The sequence below is a fragment of the Heptranchias perlo genome, chromosome 28 (genome assembly GCF_035084215.1).
Source record: "Heptranchias perlo isolate sHepPer1 chromosome 28, sHepPer1.hap1, whole genome shotgun sequence".
Taxonomy (NCBI): domain Eukaryota; kingdom Metazoa; phylum Chordata; class Chondrichthyes; order Hexanchiformes; family Hexanchidae; genus Heptranchias; species Heptranchias perlo.
The window spans coordinates 36,092,511-36,117,506 of record NC_090352.1 but is presented as its reverse complement, the minus strand read 5'-3'; the positions used below and the strand labels follow the sequence as shown (position 1 = coordinate 36,117,506).

Genomic DNA, 24,996 nt, shown 5'->3' with positions numbered 1-24,996 from the left:
CAGGCCACTTCAGAGGGCATTAAGAATCAACCATGTCACATGGGACTGGTAGGTTCCTCTCCCTGAAGGGCATTAATGAACCAGTAGCAGCTTTCTTTTCCTGGTGTTAGCCCACAAATGATCAGATTTATTAAATTCCATTTCATGACTTGCCATGATGGGATTTGAATTCATAACACTTGGGTTTCTAGTCCACTTATTACGGATTAATAAAAAACGATTACGGTGAAAAAACGATTAAAGGGACTTAGGGATGCAGGTGCATAGATCATTGAAGTGTCATGAACAGGTGCAGAAAATAATCAAGCATGCAAATGGAATGTTGGCCTTTATATCTAGAGGACTAGAGTACAAGGGGGCAGAAGTTATACTGCAGCTATACAAAACCCTGGTTAGACAGCACCTGGAGTACTGAGAGCAGTTCTGGGCACCGCACCTTCGGAAGGACATATTGGCCTTGGAGGGAGCGCAGCGTAGGTTTACTAGAACGATACCCGGACTTCAAGGGTTAAGTTACGAGGAGAGATTACACAAATTGGGGTTGTATTCTCTAGAGTTTCGAAGGTTAAGGGGTGATCTGATCGAAGTTTATAAGATATTCAGGGGAACAGATAGGGTGGATAGAGAGAAACTATTTCCGCTGGTTGGGGATTTTAGGAGTAGGGGGCACAGTCTAACAATTAGAGCCAGACCTTTCAGGGGCGAGATGAGAAAACATTTCTACACACAAAGGGTTGTAGAAGTTTGGAACACTTCCGCAAACGGCAATTGATACTAGCTCAATTGCTAAATTCAAATCTGAGATAGATAGCTTTTTGGCAACCAAAGGTATATGGGCCAAAGGCAGGTATATGGAGTTAGATCACAGATCAGCCATGATCTTATCAAATGGCGGAGCAGGCACGAGGGGCTGAATGGCCTACTCCTGTTCCTATTATTTTCTGAATTTTTATCCATTCCACAATCTTCATGATTTTGGCTAGCATTAACCTGTTGTATTTATTTCCAGTCACAATTGAGTTGTTCTTCTTTAAAAAAAAATGTTGGAGGGGTTAACAGTAGTCAAATTCCATAACTGTAATTAGCATGCATCTGTTACCTATTGTCCTTCAGTGCATTACAAGATCAGATTTTCCACTTCAAAGAAAACAGGTTTTTCTTGGAATACTGAAACTGGAACTCTTTGCTCCCCCCACCACATTCAAGGCCAAAAGGTACAGTACAAGCCCAACACCCCTTCCCCAATAACAAGTAAAATGTTCTGATTGCTTAAGTGTGTGAAGGATTAGACGAACACTACTACCTTTGCCACAAGGCAGCATAGCGCCTAGTCAATGATCATGAATCAAAGTCATCAAGACATCTAAATCAGGTTATTCCTAAGTGATAAGAAGGTGCAACAGCTGGCCCATTAAGTTTTTTTTTAAGATCAGAGTCTGATATGTAACTCAATGGACATTGAAACCAAGACTCATCGCATGGTCTCCTACTCTAACTTTTTCCAGGAGCTCAAAACTGTGGAATTCCTTGCTTCTTTTAGCTTTCTCATTCTCATATGGAAGTAGGTCTTGCACATGGACAGGGTGAATTAGATGGGTTGAACAGCCTTAATCGCTTCTCGTATGCTGCATTTCATCAGTCAGCATTTATTGCAAAGTCACAGAACTTCATTTACTGCATGAAAATTAAATTACTGTTTTAAAACTGAGCAGTGCCTCACAGTAACACAGCAAGATATACAGCAGGTAACTTTTAATTTTGGCCCAAACCAGCAGAACCGCTCCCCCCAAGCCACCGTCAGCAGGCTCGAACCATTTTCAGGTCCGGCCCTCAACTGAATTTAAACCGGTAACCCGCGAGGGCCAAACAGGTGCTTCACTGTAGCTTGCCAATTTTGGAAGGCCGAATACCTGCCAACTTTTGCATGAAGAGTGGCAGAGCTATAGTGATAGGGGACTCGATTGTAAGGGGAATAGACAGGCGTTTCTGCGGACGCAACCGAGACTCCAGGATGGTATGTTGCCTCCCTGGTGCAAGGGTCAAGGATGTCTCGGAGCGGCTGCAGGACATTCTGGAGGGGGAGGGTGAACAGCCAGTTGTCGTGGTGCATATAGGCACCAACGATATAGGTAAAAAACAGGATGAGGTCCTACAAGCTGAATTTAGGGAGTTAGGAGTTAAACTAAAGAGTAGGACCTCAAAGAGTAATCTCAGGATTGCTACCAGTGCCACGGGTTAGTCAGAGTAGGAATGACAGGATAGCTAAGATGAATACGTGGCTTGAGAGATGGTGCAAGAGGGAGGGATTCAAATTCCTGGGCCATTGGAACCGGTTCTGGGGGAGGTGGGACCAGTACAAATTGGACGGTCTGCATCTGGGCAGGACTGGAACCAATGTCCTAGGGGGAGTGTTTGCCAGTGCTGTTGGGGAGGGTTTAAACTGATGTGGCATGGGGATGGGAACCGATGCAGGAAGTCAGTGGGAAATAAAGTGGTGACAGAAACAAAAGGCAGTAAGGGAGAGTGTACAGAACATGACCGGACAGATGGTCTGAGAAAGCAGGGCAAAGACCAAGGGAAGTCTATATTAAACTGCATTTATTTCAATGCAAGAAGTCTGATGGGCAAGGCAGATGAACTCAGGGCATGGATGGGTACATGGGACTGGGATGTTATAGCTATTACTGAAACAAGGCTAAGGGAGGGGCAGGACTGGCAGCTCAATGTTCCAGGGTACAGATGCTATAGGAAAGATAGAGCAGGAGGTAAGAGAGGAGGGGGAGTTGCGTTCTTGATTAGGGAGAACATCACGGCAGTAGTGAGAGGGGATATATCCGAGGGTTCGCCCACTGAGTCTATATGGGTAGAACTGAAAAATAAGAAGGGAGAGATCACTTTGATAGGATTGTACTACAGACCCCCAAATAGTCAACGGGAAATTGAGGAGCAAATATGTAAGGAGATTACAGACAGCTGCAAGAAAAATAGGGTGGTAATAGTAGGGGACTTTAACTTTCCCAACATTGACTGGGACAGCCATAGCATTAGGGGCTTGGATGGAGAGAAATTTGTTGAGTGTATTCAGGAGGAATTTCTCATTCAGTATATGGATGGCCCGACTAGAGAGGGGGCAAAACTTGACCTCCTCTTGGGAAATAAGGAAGGGCAGGTGACAGAAGTGTTAATGAGGGATCACTTTGGGACCAGTGATCATAATTCTATTAGTTTTAAGATAGCTATGGAGAAGGATAGGTCTGGCCCAAAAGTTAAAATTCTAAATTGGGGAAAGGCCAATTTTGATGGTATTAGACAGGAACTTTCAGAAGTTGATTGGGAGAGTCTGTTGGCAGGCAAAGGGACGTCTGGTAAGTGGGAGGCTTTCAAAAGTGTGTTAACCAGGGTTCAGGGTAAGCACATTCCTTATAAAGTGAAGGGCAAGGCTGGTAGAAGTAGGGAACCTTGGATGACTCGGGAGATTGAGGCACTAGTCAAAAAGAAGAAGGAGGCATATGACATGCATAGGCAGCTGGGATCAAGTGGATCCCTTGAAGAGTATAGAGATTGCCGGAGTAGAGTTAAGAGAGAAATCAGGAGGGCAAAAAGGGGATATGAGATTGCTTTGGCAGATCAGGCAAAGGTGAATCCAAAGAGCTTCTACAAATACATAAAGGGCAAAAGGGTAACGAGGGAGAGAGTAGGGCCTCTTAAGGATGAACAAGGTCATCTATGTGCGGAACCACAAGAGATGGGTGAGATCCTGAATGAATATTTCACATCGGTATTTACGGTTGAGAAAGGCATGGATGTTAGGGAACTTGGGGAAATAAATAGTGATGTCTTGAGGAGTGTACATATTACAGAGAGGGAGGTGCTGGAAGTCTTAACGCGCATCAAGGTAGATAAATCTCCGGGACCTGATGAAATGTATCCCAGGACGTTATGGGAGGTTAGGGAGGAAATTGCGGGTCCCCTAGCAAAGATTTTTGAATCATCCACCGCTACAGGTGAGGTGCCTGAAGATTGGAGGGTAGCAAATGTTGTGCCTTTGTTTAAGAAGGGCGGCAGGGAAAAGCCTGGGAACTACAGACCAGTGAGCCTGACATCTGTAGTGGGTAAGTTGTTAGAGGGTATTCTGAGGGACAGGATCTACAGGCATTTGGAGAGGCAGGGACTAATTAGGAACAGTCAGCATGGTTTTGTGAGAGGAAAATCATGTCTCACGAATTTGATTGAGTTTTTTGAAGGGGTAACCAAGAAGATGGATGAGGGCTGTGCAGTAGACGTGGTCTACATGGACTTCAGCAAAGCATTTGACAAGGTACCGCATGGTAGGTTGTTACATAAGGTTAAATCTCATGGGATCCAAGGTGAGGTAGCCAATTGGATACAAAATTGGCTTGACGACAGAAGACAGAGGGTGGTTGTCGAGGGTTGTTTTTCAAACTGGATGCCTGTGTCCAGCAGTGTGCCTCAGGGATCGGTGCTGGGTCCGCTGTTATTTGTTATTTATATTAATGATTTGGATGAGAATTTAGGAGGCATGGTTAGTAAGTTTGCAGATGACACCAAGATTGGTGGCATTGTGGACAGTGAAGAAGGTTATCTAGGATTGCAACGGGATCTTGATAAATTGGGCCAGTGGGCCGATGAATGGCAGATGGAGTTCAATTTAGATAAATGTGAGGTGATGCATTTTGGTAGATCGAATCGGGCCAGGACCTACTCCGTTAATGGTAGGGCATTGGGGAGAGTTATAGAACAAAGAGATCTGGGAGTACAGATTCATAGCTCCTTGAAAGTGGAGTCACAGGTGGATAGGGTGGTGAAGAAGGCATTCAGCATGCTTGGTTTCATTGGTCAGAACATTGAATGCAGGAGTTGGGATGTCTTGTTGAAGTTGTACAGGGCATTGGTGAGGCCACACTTGGAATACTGTGTACAGTTCTGGTCACCCTATTATAGAAAGGATATTATTAAACTAGAAAGAGTGCAGAAAAGATTTACTAGGATGCTACCGGGACTTGATGGTTTGACTTACAGGGAGAGGTTAGACAGACTGGGACTTTTTTCCCTGGAGAGCAGGAGGTTAAGGGGTGATCTTATCGAAGTCTATAAAATAATGAGGGGCAGAGATAAGGTCGATAGTCAAAATCTTTTCCCAAAGGTAGGGGAGTCTATAACGAGGGGGCATAGATTTAAGGTGAGAGGGGAGAGATACAAAAGGGTCCAGAGGGGCAATTTTTTCACTCAAAGGGTGGTGAGTGTCTGGAACGAGCTGCCAGAGGCAGTAGTAGAGGCGGGTACAATTTTGTCTTTTAAAAAGCATTTGGACAGTTACATGGGTAAGATGGGTATAGAGGGATATGGGCCAAGTGCAGGGAATTGGGACTAGCTTAGTGGTATAAACTGGGCGACATGGACATGTTGGGCCAAAGGGCCTGTTTCCATGTTGTAACTTCTATGATTCTATGAAGTTGGACAGTAGGACAGGACTATTTTGGTGGGGGGGGGGGGTGGAAAATGGAGAAATGGGGTGAGAACAAGCCATCAGTGGCCCACTGTAGTTTTCTGCAGCCCAGAGGAGCACCCCTACACTGGTAAACAGTTTTCTAAGTACAAAACGTGCATATTACACATTCTGCACACCTCCAATTTTCTCCTCCTCTCCTGAAGGCATCAAACTTTGGTGACATATCTCGTTTCACAGGCAATTTCCAGTACCTCACCCATGTGAACCCAGAGAGTGAATGTTGGCACACCAATTACAGTGTGTGGAATCATAGCTGAGCCCAAATCTGTCCTCACCCAACATCTACACATGGGCAGTTTTCAGCAGAGGTTGCTAAATAGCTATTAGGAGAAATTGGCTAGTTTTCTCCAAAATCACTAGTGCAGAGTCATCCAAACCCAATATGGTGCTCCAATTGCTGCCTCAGTTACCATCAAAGATAACTCAGTACAGACCAAGGATTGAAACTGGGACCTTCTAGTTGGTATGGTTTAATATCAGCAGGCAGTGCATTTACCCACTGAGCTGATGAGTAGTTGTTCTATGAGTTCAGATCAAAAATCAGTAGTCGGCTCAATCTACTCTTTAGCCAAATGGTTGAAAATAGTTAAATTCAATAAATATGAAGATTGTTAGTTGTGCATTACTTCAGTCATTATTTTTATTTTTAAGAGAGTGTTCAGGTGTTCATGAGAGCAAAGCTCAAGCAGTTTATTGATGTCATGTGAACCCAGAGACTAATTACAGTCACTATCAATCAACCGTAACTTTTTATATGTGCTATTGTCAATAAAATGAAAACAGTCCTTATGAAGTAGATCTTAAATTACATGAGCGAGGTTATTGTGCTGTTACTGTAAAATAATCCCACTGCATGATTCAGAAAGTATAAGTAAATTATTTATTTTGCAGATCTAAAGATGTATAAAGAATAAAGGAATTACAAGCCAATTTGCAACAGCTTTGCTTTACTGATCACAAGAACTTGCATCACCAACAGTAGATTGCGTGATATGCAGTATACATAAATTATATATAAACACTTTTTTTGGGTGGGGGGGGGGGGGGGGAAATGAGAGAAAACTAGGGAGGACCCTTGAAATATACAGTTTAATTGGTAAAGAGGCAATTGGCTGTGCTTTTTGAAAGAGAAGGGATTGAGGGACATGGCAAGAAGGCAGACATGTGGGGTTGATCAAAATGGGATGGGCTTGTTGGGCCCAACAGCTTCTTCCTGTTAAAAATTCTTCGGAGTTGCAGTGTGTGTAATATTACAGGCTCTTGTTCTTCGAGTTTTTTGTGCTCATTATGGTGAGGGATGTTAGTGTGAGGGAATGGAACTCTTCCCATTTCAGGTTCCCAGTATCAGCATTAAGCATAGCTAGGTCAAGCATGATCCAGCCAAATGCAGAGTAAAGCACCCCGTACTCTGTTACAACAACGTGCCCCAACCACAAACTCACAAAAGCACCCTCCCACTGCACCAGTGTGACAACTTTTCATGCCAAATTAAGAGTTTTGTGCTGAAGGCCCATACCCATTAGAGACTGGACCAAGACTGCCCAAATACTCTTCATATAGGACCCTAACAAACAGCACACTTTTTCAAATCAAATAATTTCTAAGTGGTCAGGGACAAAACAAATTCAGCCCAGTATGGACTGGGTCAGATTAGACAGGTGGCTTTGCATTCTCTATCTTGCTCCAGTTTCCAACTCTACTCATTAAGTTGGCTGCTTCTGTCCTGGAACATTTTTTTTGCATACATAAAAAACTCAAGATAAAAATGTGCAGAATTTCAGGTAGAGGAACTTTGTACTTCAAGTGAACAAATGTGCAGGATGGTGGTTTTTTGCTGACCTAAAGTGTCTGAAAGATCAAAAGTATGAAGATTTATTTTCAAAGAAAACTGAAAGTGGGCTTTTATCAATTTGGTATATTTGACATGACCCATGTTCCGTTAAAGATTAAACTTCTGGCATGAAGGCGGATAAACTTTGCACCAACAGTTGAGAGTAAAGTCTTTAAAATGAATCAACTGCCATCACAGGTGGATTAGGTCTCAAGGAGGATGTAGCGATATATTCATTTCAATTAACCCTTTCTTGAGCAACTCCACCCACCAAGCTTTCCATTCTGACAAGGCAGATGTGAAGATCAGTAAAGAAATTACTCACCCTATCAAGGACACCATCTGTTCCACTATGTGCTTGCTGAACATTATAATAACAAACAGTTTCTGTGGGTTTAAAAAAAGACAAGTTAGTTGAGGAAAATTGGTTTGGAATTAAATGGGTACATAAAGAATACAAGTCACTTACAGGAAGAGATCTGCCCATTCAATTTATCCATGAGAACCAAAAATAAACAAGATCAGATATATTGATTTCAAGGGTACTGGAAAGAAGACATGACTTTAAAAAAAAAAAATAGGTACTTGGAAATACACTATGGAATACAAAGCATGGAGGGTGAGCAGCATTTTCTTTTAATTTGGGGAACCTTGGAGAAGGGCCAATGCCCATAGTGCAGGAGGCCAAGGTTGAAAAGAGTAAGGGAGAAGACCAGTGCATCAAGCAGTGATTAGACGTCAAGCTTTGGTTGTAGATTGTAGAAGGAATGACTGAGGGAGGTGAGGTGTTCCACAGTTTCAAGCTGCTGGGAAAGAATGAATTAGATTACAAGATGGTGTGATGAGTCTAGATTTCAATGCAGTGAGGGTGCAGGAGGAAGGAAGAGTGTATAGGACAGCATATTTGGAGGTTCAGAGCAACAAGAAAGGAAAGTTCAGATAAGCACTGACCATAGCAACATTAACAAGAGAGGGGTTGGATGCAAGAGAAGAATCACATATCAGAGATCAGCACGTTAAGTTTAAGTGATGCATTACACTACAGTGTAGTGTTTTGCTGGTTCCCCCCCACTTTGATCCCCAGAATGCATCATGTGGCTACTGCTCTCAGCAAGCATGCATCCAGGGGAAAGACAGGAAGCAGACACTTTGCCATAGCTCTCCATGACCAGTTGAAGAGCGGCATTAGCCTGTACATAAATCACCTGCCTACCGTCATGTGGGGGGGGAAATCCAGACAAATTATTCATGAAGCAGTAAAGTACTAAGTGATTTGAACTAGGGTGTTGTTCAGTTTTATTGCACTACATCTAAATATAGATAAGGTGAGCTCAGAATGCTACTTCAAAGCAAGTCAGACCAATAGGACGAGAGGACAGATTTTTAAATTAGTGCAAACAAAAAAAAGTGACACATATTAGAAAAACATTCTACACTCTAAGGGCAACTAACATTAGGAAAAATCTACCGGGCAAAGTAGTGGGGTCAAAGACAAAATGCAATTGGATACTGGGCTGGTTGAGTTGGAGTACTAGAGGGAGGAGCTTTGATAAACCGAATGGCATTTTCTTATCTTAGAATATGTCCTCCTGTAATATAACAGAACATGCAGTGCAATAAAATCCAGTGAAATCACACAGATCCAATGAGGAGCAGATCAAAAAAACATCTTGACTATGACAAACCTCACCCCTCCCAATCTATTTACATTATATACACACACAACATAGGTTAGAGTAAAGTTCAAGCAGATAATACATTTGGGATGAAGATGACACTGTCAAACTAGTTGTAGCATCCATAGCGTTGCCCCAGCTGAGATCAACTAAGTCAACAAACAGGGCATTGAACCAGAGACCTATTTGTTCTATTGGCTCAGTATCATAGCAAGCAGTGCGTTTACCCACTGAGGCATGGAGCCTGGTATTTAGGAAAATAGGAACAGGAGTAGGTCATTCAACCCCTCGAGACTGTTCCGCCATTCAATTAGATCATGGCTGATCTGTACCTTAACTCCATATACCCACCTTGGTTCCGTAACCTTTAATACCCTTGCCTAACAAAAATCTATTTGATATTTCACTAACCATAAGACACCCTCAACTGCATTCTTCTCATTAATGTTGACTACTGCATAACCTAGCTGGTTTATGCCAAATCTCAAATCCTTCACTGTGGATCCACAAGACAATGGATTTAGGACGGACATTTAAAAAAACAAAGTGATTTGAAAGCTGCAAAGTTGTTTCGGGTAAATTCTGAACCTTTTAAGGAGGTTACTGCCTCAATCACTCAGTTATCCATCAGCTTTTATACTACCAACATTTGAATCCACAGGATGCAGCCATCCAGTTGCAGTGTTTATTATGGTTTGCTGGGATTACATGCTGAGAGAGTCCAGATATCCTCCTCAGAGATAAAATTATATGGGTTTAAAAGAATCAAACAGAAGAATTTACTGTACAGTAGCAATAAACAAAAATATGACCACGGTGGGCCTTAGTGGGTAGAGGTCAACTCATCCTTTGGCAGGTTACCCAATTTTTTTTTACATTTTCCCATATGTTTCTAGTCACATATGTAATCGAAATCACATTCCCACAGTGTGCACAGAGGAAAGAAAAAACACATTCTATACATTCAGCATAACATATAGGCCAGGAAGTACATAACCCTGACAGACACCAGTGACAGACAGACTATAGGTGTCAGCTTGGCTTAGAACTTGAATTTATATAATGCCGTTCATGGCCTCGGGACGTCCCAAATGACATACTTTTGAAGTGTAGTCACTGTTGTAGTGAAACATGGCAGCCAATCTGCACGCAGCAAGGTCCCACAAACAGCAATGAGATAAATGATCCCAATCTGTTTTAGTGGTGTTTGTTGAGGGATCAATATTGACTAGGACACTGGGAGAACTTCCTTGCTCTTGTTTGAATAGTGCTATGAGAACTTTTACCTACCTGAGAGGGTGGTTGAACGTCTCATCCAAAAGACGGCACCTCCGACAGTGCAGTACCCCCTCAGAGCTGCACTGAAGCGTCAGTCTAGAGTATGTGCTCAAGTCTCTGGAATGGGACTTGAACCCATGACCTTTTGACTCTGAGGTGACACTGCTACCACTGAGCGAAGGAGGACTCCGGGCACTCATGTCTCCAAGTCAGATGGTCATGGATTCAAACCCCACTCCAGGACTTGAGCAAGTAGTCTAGGCAGACAGTTCAGTACATATTGAGGAGTTGAGCTAACATAAAATTGGTATTTAGCTCTCGTGATGCCATGTCAACTAAAAACAAGACAAGTCCACAGCATAGAACATTAAACTGGCAAAAGGGCCACAAAAAAGGTTGGCATAGGAAAATATTTGAGATCATTTCTATTTATTTTACACTTAAATATCATGGCCCTATTCATAAAAGTAATTCACAATGAGTGTTCCTATGGGCAAAGCAATGTAAGCTGTGGTGCTAGATTTTAGTCCACCGGGAGAATTTCATGTTAAAGGTCAATTGAGTTCATCAAGTTCCTGATTTCAACTGTGCCTCTATTGGGCGGGGGGCGGGGGGTGGGGGGTGGGGAAGAGACAAAACCAGGGACTTTCCACAGGGAGGAAGAGAAACAACAAACAACTTGCATTTATATAGTGTCTTTAATGTAGTAAAATGTCCCAAGGTGCTTTAGAAACTCCCAAGGAAAGTCACTCCAAGTTGCTCTTGCACAACTCCAAGCAGCAGTTTGACAACAGCACCATGGAAGCCCAGGAACAGGCGGTCAGATCCTCTCAGCCAGGGTTGCGACATAGAATCAAGAATTTTGGTACAGGTGATGGTCTTTCAGTCCACTGCCTGGTCCAACCTCTCCTCCTCCCCTCCTACCTCCCGCAAGAGACATCAACTTTAATTTCATTTCCCTGCACTTCAACATCCTTGAACATTTTGCTTTTTTTAAAAAAAAGCTTTAATGTTACATTTGACTTGGCTTTAATGACCACTTGTGGTAAACCATTTCATTTTTCCTTTGCAGGAATAAGATTCTTCTAATCTCCTGCTTTATACTTCATACTAATTCAATGTTTGTGCTTCATTACTGATTTGCCAACCAGTGTAAATAATTTTTTCATCATTTACCCTCTCAATTCCTTTCATAATTTTAAACATTTCGATCAGATCTTACCTCTCTTCACCTTCTCTGCTTCAAACCCTAGTTTTTAAGTCCAGCACAACTATATTCCCTCATTCCTGATATTATCCTAGGGAATTGGTGTTGCAACTTTTCCATGGCTCCAATATCCTTTTTTAAAATGGGACTCCCAAAACTGCACACAATAGTTCAACTGCAGCCTAGCCATTGTCTTGCACAGATTTATCTTGTCCTTGCCACAGACAGGAAGGCACAAGGAAGAAAATTCTTTGAGGCATCTAAGATAATGCATACTGAATTAAAAATAATAGGGCAATTATTATCAAAATCCCTATCCTTAAAAGATACTAATATTAAGCTATTCAGTATTGTATTCGAATGGGAAAACATACTTTGAGTTCAAAGTTGAGCTGACTTTCACTTTTGCTATTTAACTTGATATGTTGGCTTTTAACTAATTTTCATCTCTACCAGGCCACCAAGATAAAATTGAATGGTTGGTAACTATCAGCACTAGGATTTGATCAGCTGGAAATCACTATGCTGAAAATAAACCAGATTCTAAAGTTGAAAGGGTTGTGTATTAAGCTTCCTCCACTGTCACATTTTCATGAGATCTTCAGAGAGGGAGGAAAGTCCATCATAAGCGGCTTTTACATTTAGTGCTTCTGCAGTTCAGGTCATGGGAGAATGTATTCTGCCACTGGGACATACTAGCATACTAAATGGAGGAGATGTTAATCTTCTATGATACGAACTACAAAAACACCAAAATGTAAAAGGGACAGATAGCAAGAGGAGCTTTAGGAAGACTGAGCTACTTGCAGACCAGTAGTCAGCTAAAGAGTGACTCTTGACACAGACCAATAGTTACACTATCTGGCTGCCCAAGCCATTCCCTCAGTTGGACACTGGATTATAGAGAAACAAAGTTTAAAAAATAAAATCTGTTCTCGACAACCAAAAGCAAGTTTATGGGTTGATTAACAAGGGTCATGTCAACATTTTAGTGGCCCTCAATTATTCAGCCTACAGTTAGTGTTACTAGCAAAGCAAAAAAGATTTTCAAATTTACAAAGAATTTACCCTTTCCTATGTTTTTAAAACATGCAACCAACCCTCCTCTAATCCTGCAACATGATCTGAAACCGTTTATGACTGACACTAGGATTGTACAATCAATTTACCACACCCTCACTGCCTCTCCAATCTAACTGAGCAGATCAAAATGGCAATCACAGAAACTATTGAACAGTTCATGTTCCACCTTGTCTGATAATGCTCCTGTGAAGCACCTTGGGATGTTTTACTACGTTAAAAGGTGCTATATAAATGCAAGTTGTTGTTGTAAATAACTCCTCTTAAAAGTAATTCATCTTTCTACATGTTAGAAAATACAATGTGATATAATCTCATTTCAAAACTAAAATAACCCACAATTACTGCATCAAGCAACACCAAAGTTAGCACATGCCATTCACCTCCAACCAGGACCAAAGTTGAATGATCGAGAAATTTGTACTGAAGTAAACCAGGCAGCCATTTTGGACATTCTAGTGGCGGGGTGAGTGTCTTCAGGCATGTTCTGTTTCAGGTACTGGACTCCACAATCAGCCAAACATTCAAGGTTTGTTCACACAAAGGAGCAGGTGGCACTTACCCACTAAATATATGTTTAATTGAAAATCATGCAGGTCATCACAATTATTTTTTCCAAAGCACATTACCCTAAAACCACTTAATATTTGTAGTCACAATAATTATATAATTATCTATAGCTTTTTGCGCAATTATTTAGTACTAAATAGCCACAGCTGAAAGGCAAGAGACAAGACCAATTTCAGTCCTTTTTTTGGGGTCAAACATCAGACAAGTCCAGTTTCTCAGGAAGAAAAATAAAGTGCAGTGAGTATTTCATTGTCACCAGGGTGATTTGAAATAGTCAACCTTGACCTACTTTAGCACAGAACACATCTGCCAGCACATCTCAGATAAAAATCTGTGACACATCATCTCTTAACCCTTAAGAGTATTAATGAACACTATAAAAGCAGAGTTGCAAGACAATAAGTATCATTTAATTCATAATATTCTAGGGACAAAATGGTTGGTTGTGAAATTTTATGAGCCCTCACAATCTTTTCTCCCCTTCCAAAAAAACCTAGATCCACCAGGGCTGTGTGTTATTTCCCAATTGAGGATGCAGACATGGAGGGGAGTTGGGTTCGATATTGCAGCCTATTTGGGGGTGGGGGGAGGGGGTGCTGGGAGATCAGCCATAATTTATGCCACTTTCACTCACTTTTTTTTGGGATGGACAGGAAGAAAAAATAACTCTGCCTTTGAGCAACTCCCTTCGAGCAACTCCCTTCTTATCCTAGCTGTAATCTAGAATTTGCTGTGTGGGGAAACCAACAGGTCTAATCTACATCTTAACACTTGACACATTGGTAGAGACTGCTGCACCACCAGTTACCCTTTGTGCTCATTTAACCGTTGTCACATGGGGTCTACATAACAGAGCGTCAAAAACACTTTGAAGGTTCAGGTGTACACACGCTAACTTATTTCACCAACCCACCCCACAAATTTTCAATTCTCCTGAAAACACAGACTCAAGCTAGGGTTTTGTACCATAGCTGTTGGGAGCCCCTTAGTATTTCTACCAAGTGACTATTCCTCACATGCAAGCTCAGATAATTAGAATGCACGGTCTATTCATCCATGGGTGTGGAGTGAGGCAGTACCGTAGATTGTTCAGTCCTGTCCTGATTCAATATTCACACACGGGCATTTTATTGGAGGAATCATGGAACAGAAATCAGGAATGAGAAACCTGATTAGGGGGCCTGAGGGATATTGTAGCCACCCAACATCTGCCCAGGCCAAGATCAGCTAACTTGTTAGCCTGAGGATTGAGGTTGGGTCCTTCCTGATCCAAGTTATTTCTAAAGACAGATCATACAATCAGTAAACTATACCTTCCTTACTAAACTGAAAACAAAAGTGTACAATAAATTGAGCAAGGTTCATTGCGTGGGAGTACTCTGTAGTATTACGAGAGATTAGTGGGATAGTTGCTAGGATTCAGTGAGCCTCAACATGTTTGCATATTTCCAAAATGGCCGAATGATTACACAAGTTACTTTAACCCTTCAAGTGCTGAAATCATTAGCATGTTTTTCATTACAGAATAGCTTCTGCTGCTTCATCTATTGTACAATAAGGATACTTCCAACGTGTAACCAATTTTGGAAAAGCACAAGACTTCATAACTTTATGTAACCCAGCCTCCAACAGTTGAAATGATCAGGAAAACAAATACGACACGGACTGTTCCATTTCCTGCCAACTTATTCCACACCTTTTACTGCCCTATTACTCTTAGCTTCCCAATTTTTAAATTGTCCTGTGGTTTTTGAACCCTTCCCCACAGTGAAGCTGGTCAGTCCCTTCTTGATGTCATCACTCCACCTGGTGCAAAGCACTATACAGACACATGTACACCGCAACAGGTAAAATTTGCTACACTGTCAATATACCTGGAGGCAAACCAGCAGTATGAGATAAAGGTGTGGAGCAGTGGCTGCGTCTGTACAAAAACCTCAAGTGTGACACTGCTTCTAAGGTCTTCCAGTTATCCAGGAGGTGGTAACTTTACAGGTAAGTGCCAGATACATACTTACCCATACAATTCCACCAAATCAGTTTTAAACATCAGCTTTTATCACAGCACAAATTCCATCTCAGGGAAGCATCTACGGCGGGTGATCTTCTTCCCCACCTAACCATCAGCAAGTCGTCTCCACAGATTCGAGATCTCACTTTGCTCATCTTTTAGCAACTGGCTCCCAATTTCCTCTCTAAGTAATAACTAATGTAAAGAGGCTTGGGAGTAAACAAGAGAAATTTTTGCCTGAGATAAATCAATAGGCCATTCAAATAGAGGTGGAAATGTTATTGTCAATAGACACAACAAGGTGGTCATTGTCAGCATTTTGCACCAATTTTTTAAGCCATGTTCTACCACCACTGAACATTTTACCCTGGTTTGTATTTAATGCAAAGTTTGGTAACTTAAGTTGGGACAAAATGGAAGTTTCCAACTATACTAAAGGACATTGTTTTTACCAAGGACCAGCTCAGGTCTAAACATCATACCCGAAGGAAAGTGTACAATTCAGTTGTCTTCAAAACTAGATAAAATCTCTGAAATATTTTGTTTAAATGCTTTTTGGCTTGTTAGACAGATTGCTTTCACTTGCCTGGATGTGCATTTTCACGATAGCTTTTCCGATAAGAGTTGCTCCAAAGAAGGTCCAGAATGGAACGAGAAAGTGTCCGCATGTTATTCCAGCCAGGTCAAAAAGAGGATTGGGAATCTACAACACATCCAGGATAACATTAACAAAAAAAACAAAGGGGGCAGAGTGAAAAAAAAACTGAACAGAACTTAAATTTAAATCACACCCCTGTGAAACATGCAAAAAATACCTTTGACACCATCTACTACAAACATTAAATAAAGGTGTAGGTATAAAGGCCAATGTCCATCTTGTACACTGGCAATGCTGCCTTAAGGCTAATTCATCTATTTAATTTGTGCAGCTGCTGGGATTATTCTGCTGTTAAAAGCAGCGTAAACAGGGCTAGCGAGAAGCGAATTGAAAGCCACCACCCTTCTAGCAGATGGTGAAAGTTGATTCAATTAAATTCAGGTTTAAAATTTGACCTCTCATTTTGAAGAATTGCCTTCAATTCCCCAACTCCAGTTTTTAACATTAATGAGACTATTTACAGCAATAACTTTTTATAGCGGAATATCTTAGTCCCGGAGGCTTAGAACTACAGTAAGATTTCCAGAAACAGCATTCACAAGATAGCAGTATTCCTATAATTTACTTTTGAAAAGTAATCCAGCAAGTCTGGTCGCAAGATGAAATATAGCTTCAGGAATTAGGAAATCCATGATGAAAGAAACCAACTGCCATGCTAAGAAAACTAATTAACAAAATGAAATCATTCCTTCCTCAACTAACAGCACCAAAATAGATCAACTGACCATTCATTTCATTGTTGTTTGTGGGACTTTGGTGTGCGTAAATGGCTGCTTCATTCACCTAGAAACACCCACTGCACTTCAAAGTAATTAATTGTATGAGCAGCATTTTGCAAATCCCACAACAGAATAAGGCTCTATACAAATGTAATTTTGTTCTTTCATTGGAGTCACCACTTCATCTCCCCTGCTAACCACTGCACACTATCACTGAGCTTATTAACTTTCATCTTTTACTTACTGAAGCACAGGCCAAGATTCCAAAGAAGCCAACTTTTTGCACCAGGTTCTGGACAGCCAGCTTTGCTCGGGTGGGAAGGTCCTTATGGAGGAAAAAAAAATATCTTCAGGAAAGTACAAAAATCTAAAACAGTGATCTCTAATGTTACAAGGCTGTGATACTACTGCTTCAGTGTCAACGCACAGCCATAATTGCTTTGTATCTATCAAAGCAAGGTAGTGTATTTGGTGATCAGATCACAATCAGACTCCTGAGCCCACTTAAGCCAAGAGATGCAAGACCATCACTGATAGGTGCTCTACTTGAGGCTTTACACCAGGTGCAATACAACTTTAGAACCTTGTGGGCACATTATTAGAAACTTACTTTAGAACATTTCAGTATTAGGAGAGAAACTATGTCCTTGCCTGCATTCTCCTAATATATATTGCCCCGAAGCGCAGTTTTGCATCCATGCAAGCTGAGAGCTTTTTCCTCAATGAACAGCGGATGACGCACAGCAAGGTGCAGCTAGCAGTCTAACTTGGATCTGCCATTTATGCATTGCACTGTAGTATAATGGCACCTATAAAATAGTTCTCTCTGATTTTACCTGCCAAAAGATTTAACAGATGGAGGTGCCAAATGTAATTGTGTTGACTTCACCCAAGGTGAACACCTCAAAACAAAAATCTGCATGGAAATTCAACCTTTGTAGTTAATAACTTCCTACAACATACAAACATAGGTGCGCACTTTATGCACTAGCTCAATATAAGTAAAATATAACCAATTACTATGAAATCCTGGTAACCAAAAGACAGGCTATTGAAAATGGTTTTCACAAATTCTGGACTATGTGCTAGTATTGAACATACTTGAGCGCAGTGTCAAACTGGTTGAAGCAATCCTATAGGCAAATATCCAGATGTCCTTTGGGAGTGCCCATCTATCATTAGAAAGCAGCTGCTTTAAGCAAACAAAATTTACAATTTTCATGCTCACTGAACTATAACTGCAGAGAAACTTTTTTTCCCCCTAATTTTGGGAAGTTTAGGTTGAGGTCCACAGTGCAGGACATCACCAAGAATTAAGAAAGCAAGCAAGACACTGGGATAAATAAAGTGGTAGTGATTAAGTAATACCAAACTTGGGTTTTAAAAGCCTGCAGATTGCAGGAAATGAAGGACATAAGTTCCATAATTTTGAGGTCCTAGGAAGCAATGTATCAGAGTAGGAGACTATGCAGTATGTCTTGATCTCAACACATTGAAGTTTGTAAGGAGAGGAAGAGCGTGTAGAATGGTATATTATCCTTGTAACAAGTTATGTACTTAACCACAACATACATGCTATATTTGCTCTGGTTGGCTGTCCATCAGGAACCAATTCTAATAGAGAACTCTGCTATTCTTAGAGTTTGTTTCAAAAATAGCAACCATCTTAGGAACCCGTTTAGAATTAAAATTGGCTTTTCTTCCCTTGTTTAAAGAGAGATCCGGGGTATTAAGTGATATGAAGTCTCAGTTTTGTACAAAAAAACCCAAATTTTAAAGGTTAACCAATTCATTAAACCTTTCTTCCTTTGCCAATCTATAAGGAAAAAGAATGATTTAGGGGGCTCAAGTTTGGGTCAACAACATTTGGCCAAACTTTGTGGAACTGTTGAGGATAAGCACAAGATTTTTTAAAAACTTAATTAAAGAGATTAGCACTTTCTTGATTCCAAGGGCATAAATATCCTTCTGAATTCACGCTTTTGAGATGGGGTACAGGGTGACATGGGGCAACAAGCTATGGTTGCTATGGAGCAGTGGGAAACAAGTTTATTCCCGCTCCCACAATGTTATGGGGGGTTAATGTCATCTCTGGGCCACTCAAGGCAGCTGAGAGCAACATAGATGGGAGCCTGTTGTCTACACTTTGATCAAGGTATGTACATGGGCTGTTTAGATTACAAACTAGGGCAGCGAGAGATTGTGTGTCTGCACATAGGAATAGGAGGAGGTCATCAAGCTCCTCAAGACTGTTCTGCCATTCAACTAGATCATGGCTGATCTATACTTCATCTCCATTTAGCAACTTTTGCTCCATCTCCCGATATCCTTGCCAAACAAAAACTATCGATCTTCGTCTTGAAAATTTGAATTGATCCAGCATCCACAGCCTTTTGGGTATAAGAGTTCCAGATTTCCACTACCTTTTGTGTGAAAAAGTGCTTCCTGATTTTACTCATAAATGGCCTAGCTCTAATTTTAACATTATGGTCCCTTGTTTTGGATTCCCCCACAAAGGTGAAAATAGTTTCTCTGTATCTACCCAATCAAATCCCTTCATCATTTTAAATACCTTGATTAGATCACCCCTCAATCTTCCAAACTCAAGGGAATACAAACCAAGTTTATGTAACCTGTCCTCATAATTTAAGCCTTTAAGCCCTGGTATCATTCTGGTGAATCTGTACTGTACTGCATTGTACTTCACTGTTTGAAGTGAGCACATTGTGTGACATTCCTCTTATAAGTATTAAGAGGGCCTTTAAAAAAAAAAATCTTTTTGCCCATCTCCCTTTCATGGATCTCCCGAGTGCCCTCCATCAAACCTGGCAAAGGATGAGCAGGTGGCCTATCAAGCCTCCACCCAATGCTGCTTGGAGATGCACAAGTCCAGGTTGGGGGTCAATTACCCCGAGTCCCCTCCCTTCCTGTAGGGAATCACATGTCCTTCACTGAACTCTGCACAGAAGATCAAATCTTCAATTGTGCAGAGGAAGGTCTGTACGTGCAAATCTGCATTTCACCACTGTTGCACAGCATAACCAACCCAATATGTTGCACCTCCCGTGACAAATTCACTATCTAAATTTAACAAATGTAAATGATCATTTTGCTGCCCAAAGGCACAACCATTCACATCAAAGGCAACATCTTGGGCAGTTTGTAAAACTTTCAAGTCCACAACATAAAAATAAAACTCAAGTGCACAAACCTACTTCAGCCCCCATTAATGGAAACTATTTCAGTTATGTAAATGATCTTCAGCACGTCATTCTGTACCAAAAGAGGACACGAGAAACCACACCCCACCCACGACTGTAGATACTAACCCCAAATTTACGAATCTAAAGTGCACCAGTTGGCCAGATGTGTAAAGCGCTGCAGACTGCCATGCAAGGCTTTGCTGAGTCACTGTTTTGGGATAGTTAAATCACAATGTGAGCACAGGCGCAAGAACTTAATCCCCTGAACAAGCCTCAATTAGATCTCCATCAAAACCTCCTACCCTCAAAAAAAAAAGCTCTGATCATCATCTTCACTAGGTAAGCGCTACAAGAGAATCATGCTGCAAATGGGATCATTCGTTCAGATTATTGTAACTCTAAGATTATTTCTCCCACAATAGTCCTCTTTCCAGAATCAGCAATTCCAGATGTGGAAATTGCTCGTGTAGTATATTTCCTCTCCATCCCAAAATCTGCGGTTGCCCCCATCTGCACCAAACGGAACACAAGTATGCAAGAATCTGCATGCTGTGTGTTTATCAAGTTTTTAAAACATACTTCCCAGGTAATGGAAAACTTTATGACTGCCAGTAAGTGTTAGATCATTCAATTCAAGAGCCTCAGAGATCTCATCTTTGACCTTTTGTAAGATTACAACTTGAAGGTCACCTAACCTCGATGAAAAGAGCAGAGTTCGCTTTTTGTACCACTTCTATTGTTTGGAGTCTAAAAATGTTTTTGAAACTGCAAACTGTTAGTTAATCTTTGTTCAGCAGGTGTTCAGCTGTAACTGTGAAGCTGTTCTTGGGGCTTTTAAATTCTTTGTGTACCTATTTAGCTTTCAAAACACAGATGTTTCCTATCTCTATTTCTTCTTCCTCTTCTTTCTTTCCCTGACTTCTTAAAAATATTTTCCCCTCCCTCCTTTATGGCTCTAGTGTAGTACACACTAATCCTTGCCAAAGGGACAGGCAGGCTGCCAACTCCACGCCTTCTGCCAATAGTTCCCCTCAAGCCACTGAAGCAGGAAAGTGGGGGATAAGCAAGTAGCTTACCAAATTCCGTACTACTGACGAGAAGAGGGGAGAAAGCAACTAGTCTACAAAGTACAGCACTCTCCCATCCCACCTCCAATGGCACAGTAAAGATGAAACTGATTGAGGGGTGACATCATAGGCATGAACCAGCGTCCTCTTGCTCCATGGTGGAACATTTTGGTGCACCAACTAACCACCATTCCTCTTAACTCCAAATTCTTAACATTTAATAGAACTTGGCACATGTATTTTCTTAACTATACCTCATGTTAAAAGGAATGAGACGGTACCTCCATACTTTCAGAAGTTCTCTCTTCATTTCTCCTGATTTGTTGAGGGAGTTTATCCAGCAAGTAGCTAAGCCACACAGATCAGGACCTAGTTTGACACCTGGTTTATCCTGAGTTAGGCAACATCAGCCAAGGCTGGGTAGGAAAACAATTGGTCTCAAAGTCCCTTTGTTAGGAAGGAGAAAATCAGCCAGGTTTGCTGGTCCTGATCACCATCCAATGCCACTGCTGGAAAGTGCAAAGTGCATTCATGTAGACATTGGGTGGGAACAGGATTAGGTCAGCTGTAATTCTTATCTCCTCTCCATGCTGGAATAGCTTATTTCTGTCCATGTTCAAACATAAATAATGGGAAAATTGATCACAGGTGATTGCCGAGTGGAACCTAACCATACTCTAGCAATGAATTGATGCCCTAAGGAGAAGAGAAATTACTGCAAGAAAGGGGGAAAAGTACTCTTCTTTGAAGTTCTCCCTTCACCACCAATTAAAGATTAAATAAGTTGCAGAGAGTCAACAAGTGAAATTAGACAGTCAATTTGAGGGAATAAGTTTGATAGGCCAAACAGCCTTTTCTTAATCTTATGGAATTATTTTCTTCTTCCTGATATTCTCAATCATCATACAGCATCTTCTTTAGGTTGGAGGACAGGTTAGAAATCTAGTGCCTATGTCATTCCATAGTCATCTATTATCTTGTGCAAGGCAGCAACTATGGTCACTAGCCCTTGACTTTTACCTCCAGGCACGTACTTGACCTCTGCTTAATTCCTTCTCCCAGTAGAACATGGCTGAAGCAGGAAGTGTCGCTGCACTTGCCTGAACTGTAGCTGCAAAGCTGCATCCTATTGCTCTGATGTAGCACAATGACACTCTAGTTTACTGTCTCATATACAAACATACCAAAAGACCAACAGGCCCATCTATGCTAACTCTATCAAATGGATGGTACAACCTTGTGCAACACCCTCTCCAACTACTATCTGTGAGAAGTAAAAACAATATGGCAAATTAAGAAAAACTCTGGGAAATTCATTGACCAAAGGACTCCCTAGACAATTAAACAAGTGCCAGGAGACCGTGGCTATCCATGATGCAATACCAGAAATACTTAAACTAACCCCTGCAATATGCCCCAATTTCCTTAGAAACATAGGACCGTAAAAGACATCCATGAGGTTGGTCACAAAGGTTGCATGCTTCTCATCCCATTTTACCTTGGATACCCTCCAATAGCCCTCTCTTAACGACTTATCCATCACTCGCTTAAAATTCATAATGTCTTTCGCTTCCAATGTCTCCCTGAGTAGCCTATTCTATGTTTACTGGCAATTGGGTGAACTGGGTATTTACCTTTTCTCATTTAAGTTTGAATGCATGTCCTCTTGCCCTAAAGCGAATGTTAACACTGGTCATCCAACCAGAGGAAACCACTAAAGAGCACATACTTGCTATAACCAGATATTTGGTTGGTGGGTCAAAGAAGAACTGCAATGAGATGACAAAGGCACGTATGTAGCAATAAATCAGTGAATCAATCAAAAATGAAAGGATAAAATCATCACTGTCAAAAGCAAGCTGGCGAGCTGATGTATTTTCCTGGCCTCAAAACTAGAGAGCAAATGTCCCCATGGCTAATTGCCAAGTGGATTTTTATTTTTTGGTGCTGGATACTGGGCATCCTAACATTTTTTTTTAAAAAGTCAGTTTTTGAATTCAGGCTGGCCTGGAAGGATTGCATGTCGATAACCATGCAATATTTTAAAATAGAACATTTATGCCTGAAAAGAACCCATAGTACAAAAACTGAAGGAAATTTAATTGTTAGTTAATAGAACAAGGCAGTTGTGCTCTGCAAAGTCCAGTGGTGGGGTTGTTCCAGACAAGTAATACAGTTTAATAGCAGGAAGCCTCCTTATGGTCTTGCTGATGCAATCTCACCACAGCAGTTCCAGCTAACTACTATAAACCTCTAAAGTCCACGTTGACAAATTCTTCAACAACTTTGTGGTTAGAGGAAACTGGTTTTGTTCTGAGTCATCCCTGTCCAAACGGTTACTGGAAATGGGGGAGATTTCACAGAAGTCATGTGATCCTCCTAGACAAAACCACACTTCAGAGGGTGCAGTAAAGGTTCACTGAGAACGCCCCAGGGTTACACATACTGCAGCTGTTCCTCATTAAGAAAAAAAAGTAACTCTATTCATGTGTGATTTTTCAACAGCGTGTTCGCCAAATTAACACAAATGTTCCAGGCTTCACAGAACATAGTTGCCAATACAGATTTATAAACCACTGAAAGCTCTAGGTTATAGCTATGTAACTTAACAGCTTCTATTTTTTTTTTATTAATGGGACACTTTTTCCCCTTCACTTTTTAACATTATGGAAAAACAGTGTATACTCACATGGGAACAAGCCACATATCTGTCTGCTGTACCAATTAAAACAGTGCAAACTACAGAACATCTGAAACAGTTAAGTGTTTACATTTTTAGATCTTAAAAAACTTTTCTAAATTGAAAACTAGAAATTGACAGTTTTGGAAAAGTTATCACCAGCTTCAGATTTCATTTTGAATGAGTTAAACTGCTGTTAGTATAATGTCAGTATGAATTCATCATAGATCAAGAAAGGTGGTAGAACCTTCACCTCACGGACTGCAGCGGTTCAAGAAGGCGGCTCACCACCACCTTTTCAAGGGCAATTAGGGATGGGCAATAAACGCTGGCCTTGCCAGCGACGCCCACATCCCATGAACGAATAATTAAAAAAAGAGTAGAACACACGAAGCCCAAGGGGAAGGATCAGTGCAAATGATAACTCAAAGGGGCAATGCAAATGCAGACAATACTTTTTTTTAAAAAATGTGCAATAAATGCAGTGGAGGTGGGGAAAAATACAAAAACAGACTGAATTGTAGAAAGCAACATTCCCTTTTACTATTGGCATTCTTCCTGCTCACATATATTGAGCAAGTGACCTGATGTTCTTTACAGTGGCATTTTCACTGCTACTGGGATTTGATGTACAATTATGGCACTTGGTCAAGTGTAGAAACTTACCAGATGTCACACCATACCAAATCATTTGTCCTACTTGTACCCTATAATGTGTTGTCAAACTGATTGAGACAAGTTTTTGAAAAGAACTATTAGTTCACAATGTTCTAGAGTATTCCCCTACTTTTTTTTAAAAAAGTGACTTGAGTGCAGAACTTTTTTGGCAATTTCTGTAGGCACAGATTCCTGCTGGGATATTATTTTATGGGTGCAGCAGCTGTCCAGCATTATGCCCAAATGGCTATTTTTCATGCAAGCTGGAGAATGAATTTTGGCAGGCTATTCAACCACAGAGTGCATCATAGGCAAGCCTGATCCTGTCCTCACCTAAATTTCCAGCAAGGCTTATTGGATAGCAATCAGGAGCAGGAACAATGACTATCTGTTCTCCTCAGTGATCCAGGTATTCAGCAATCAATTGCTGCATCTCAAATGCTGCCAAGTACAGTAGTTTAAAAATCAAGGTAGTGGCTTATGTTTAATACAAGGTTTCTATTCAACAACTTTCAAAACATGGAAGATCTTGGGAGATCAGTGTGAAAACAAACTGTAGAGTTCAAGGTCATTGCTGATCAATATGACATAGAAGGACATGTAGAAACTGTCATGACTGGTAGCAAGGAAAGTGTTCGATTTAATGGCTCTTGTTGGACTTGCAGCCCACTTGAGAACTCAAGAGATCATTTGTGAATTGAGGTAGTATTAGCAGGAGTTTTACAAAAAAAAAGTCTACTCTATTGAATAATTATTTGATGTCTTAATGCAGTTATCCAGGCTTGTCAATCAATTCAAAGGTCTGTATTGAATATCAACTTTAAAGTCT

General features: G+C 41.0%; 1 protein-coding gene across 4 annotated transcripts in view; it reads right to left on the bottom strand.

The window, feature by feature from the left end:
• Positions 1-24,996, bottom strand: part of vmp1 (vacuole membrane protein 1) — a 150,159-nt gene that overhangs the window by 15,681 nt on the left and 109,482 nt on the right. For all 4 annotated transcript variants that reach the window (XM_068008484.1, XM_068008481.1, XM_068008482.1 and 1 more), the window contains exons 8-10: positions 16,805-16,885; positions 15,770-15,886; positions 7,687-7,748 (exon numbers count right to left, since the gene is read on the bottom strand). In XM_068008484.1, coding sequence (XP_067864585.1) covers positions 7,687-7,748; positions 15,770-15,886; positions 16,805-16,885 — 260 coding nt within the window. The remainder of the gene's footprint in view (positions 1-7,686; positions 7,749-15,769; positions 15,887-16,804; positions 16,886-24,996) is intronic.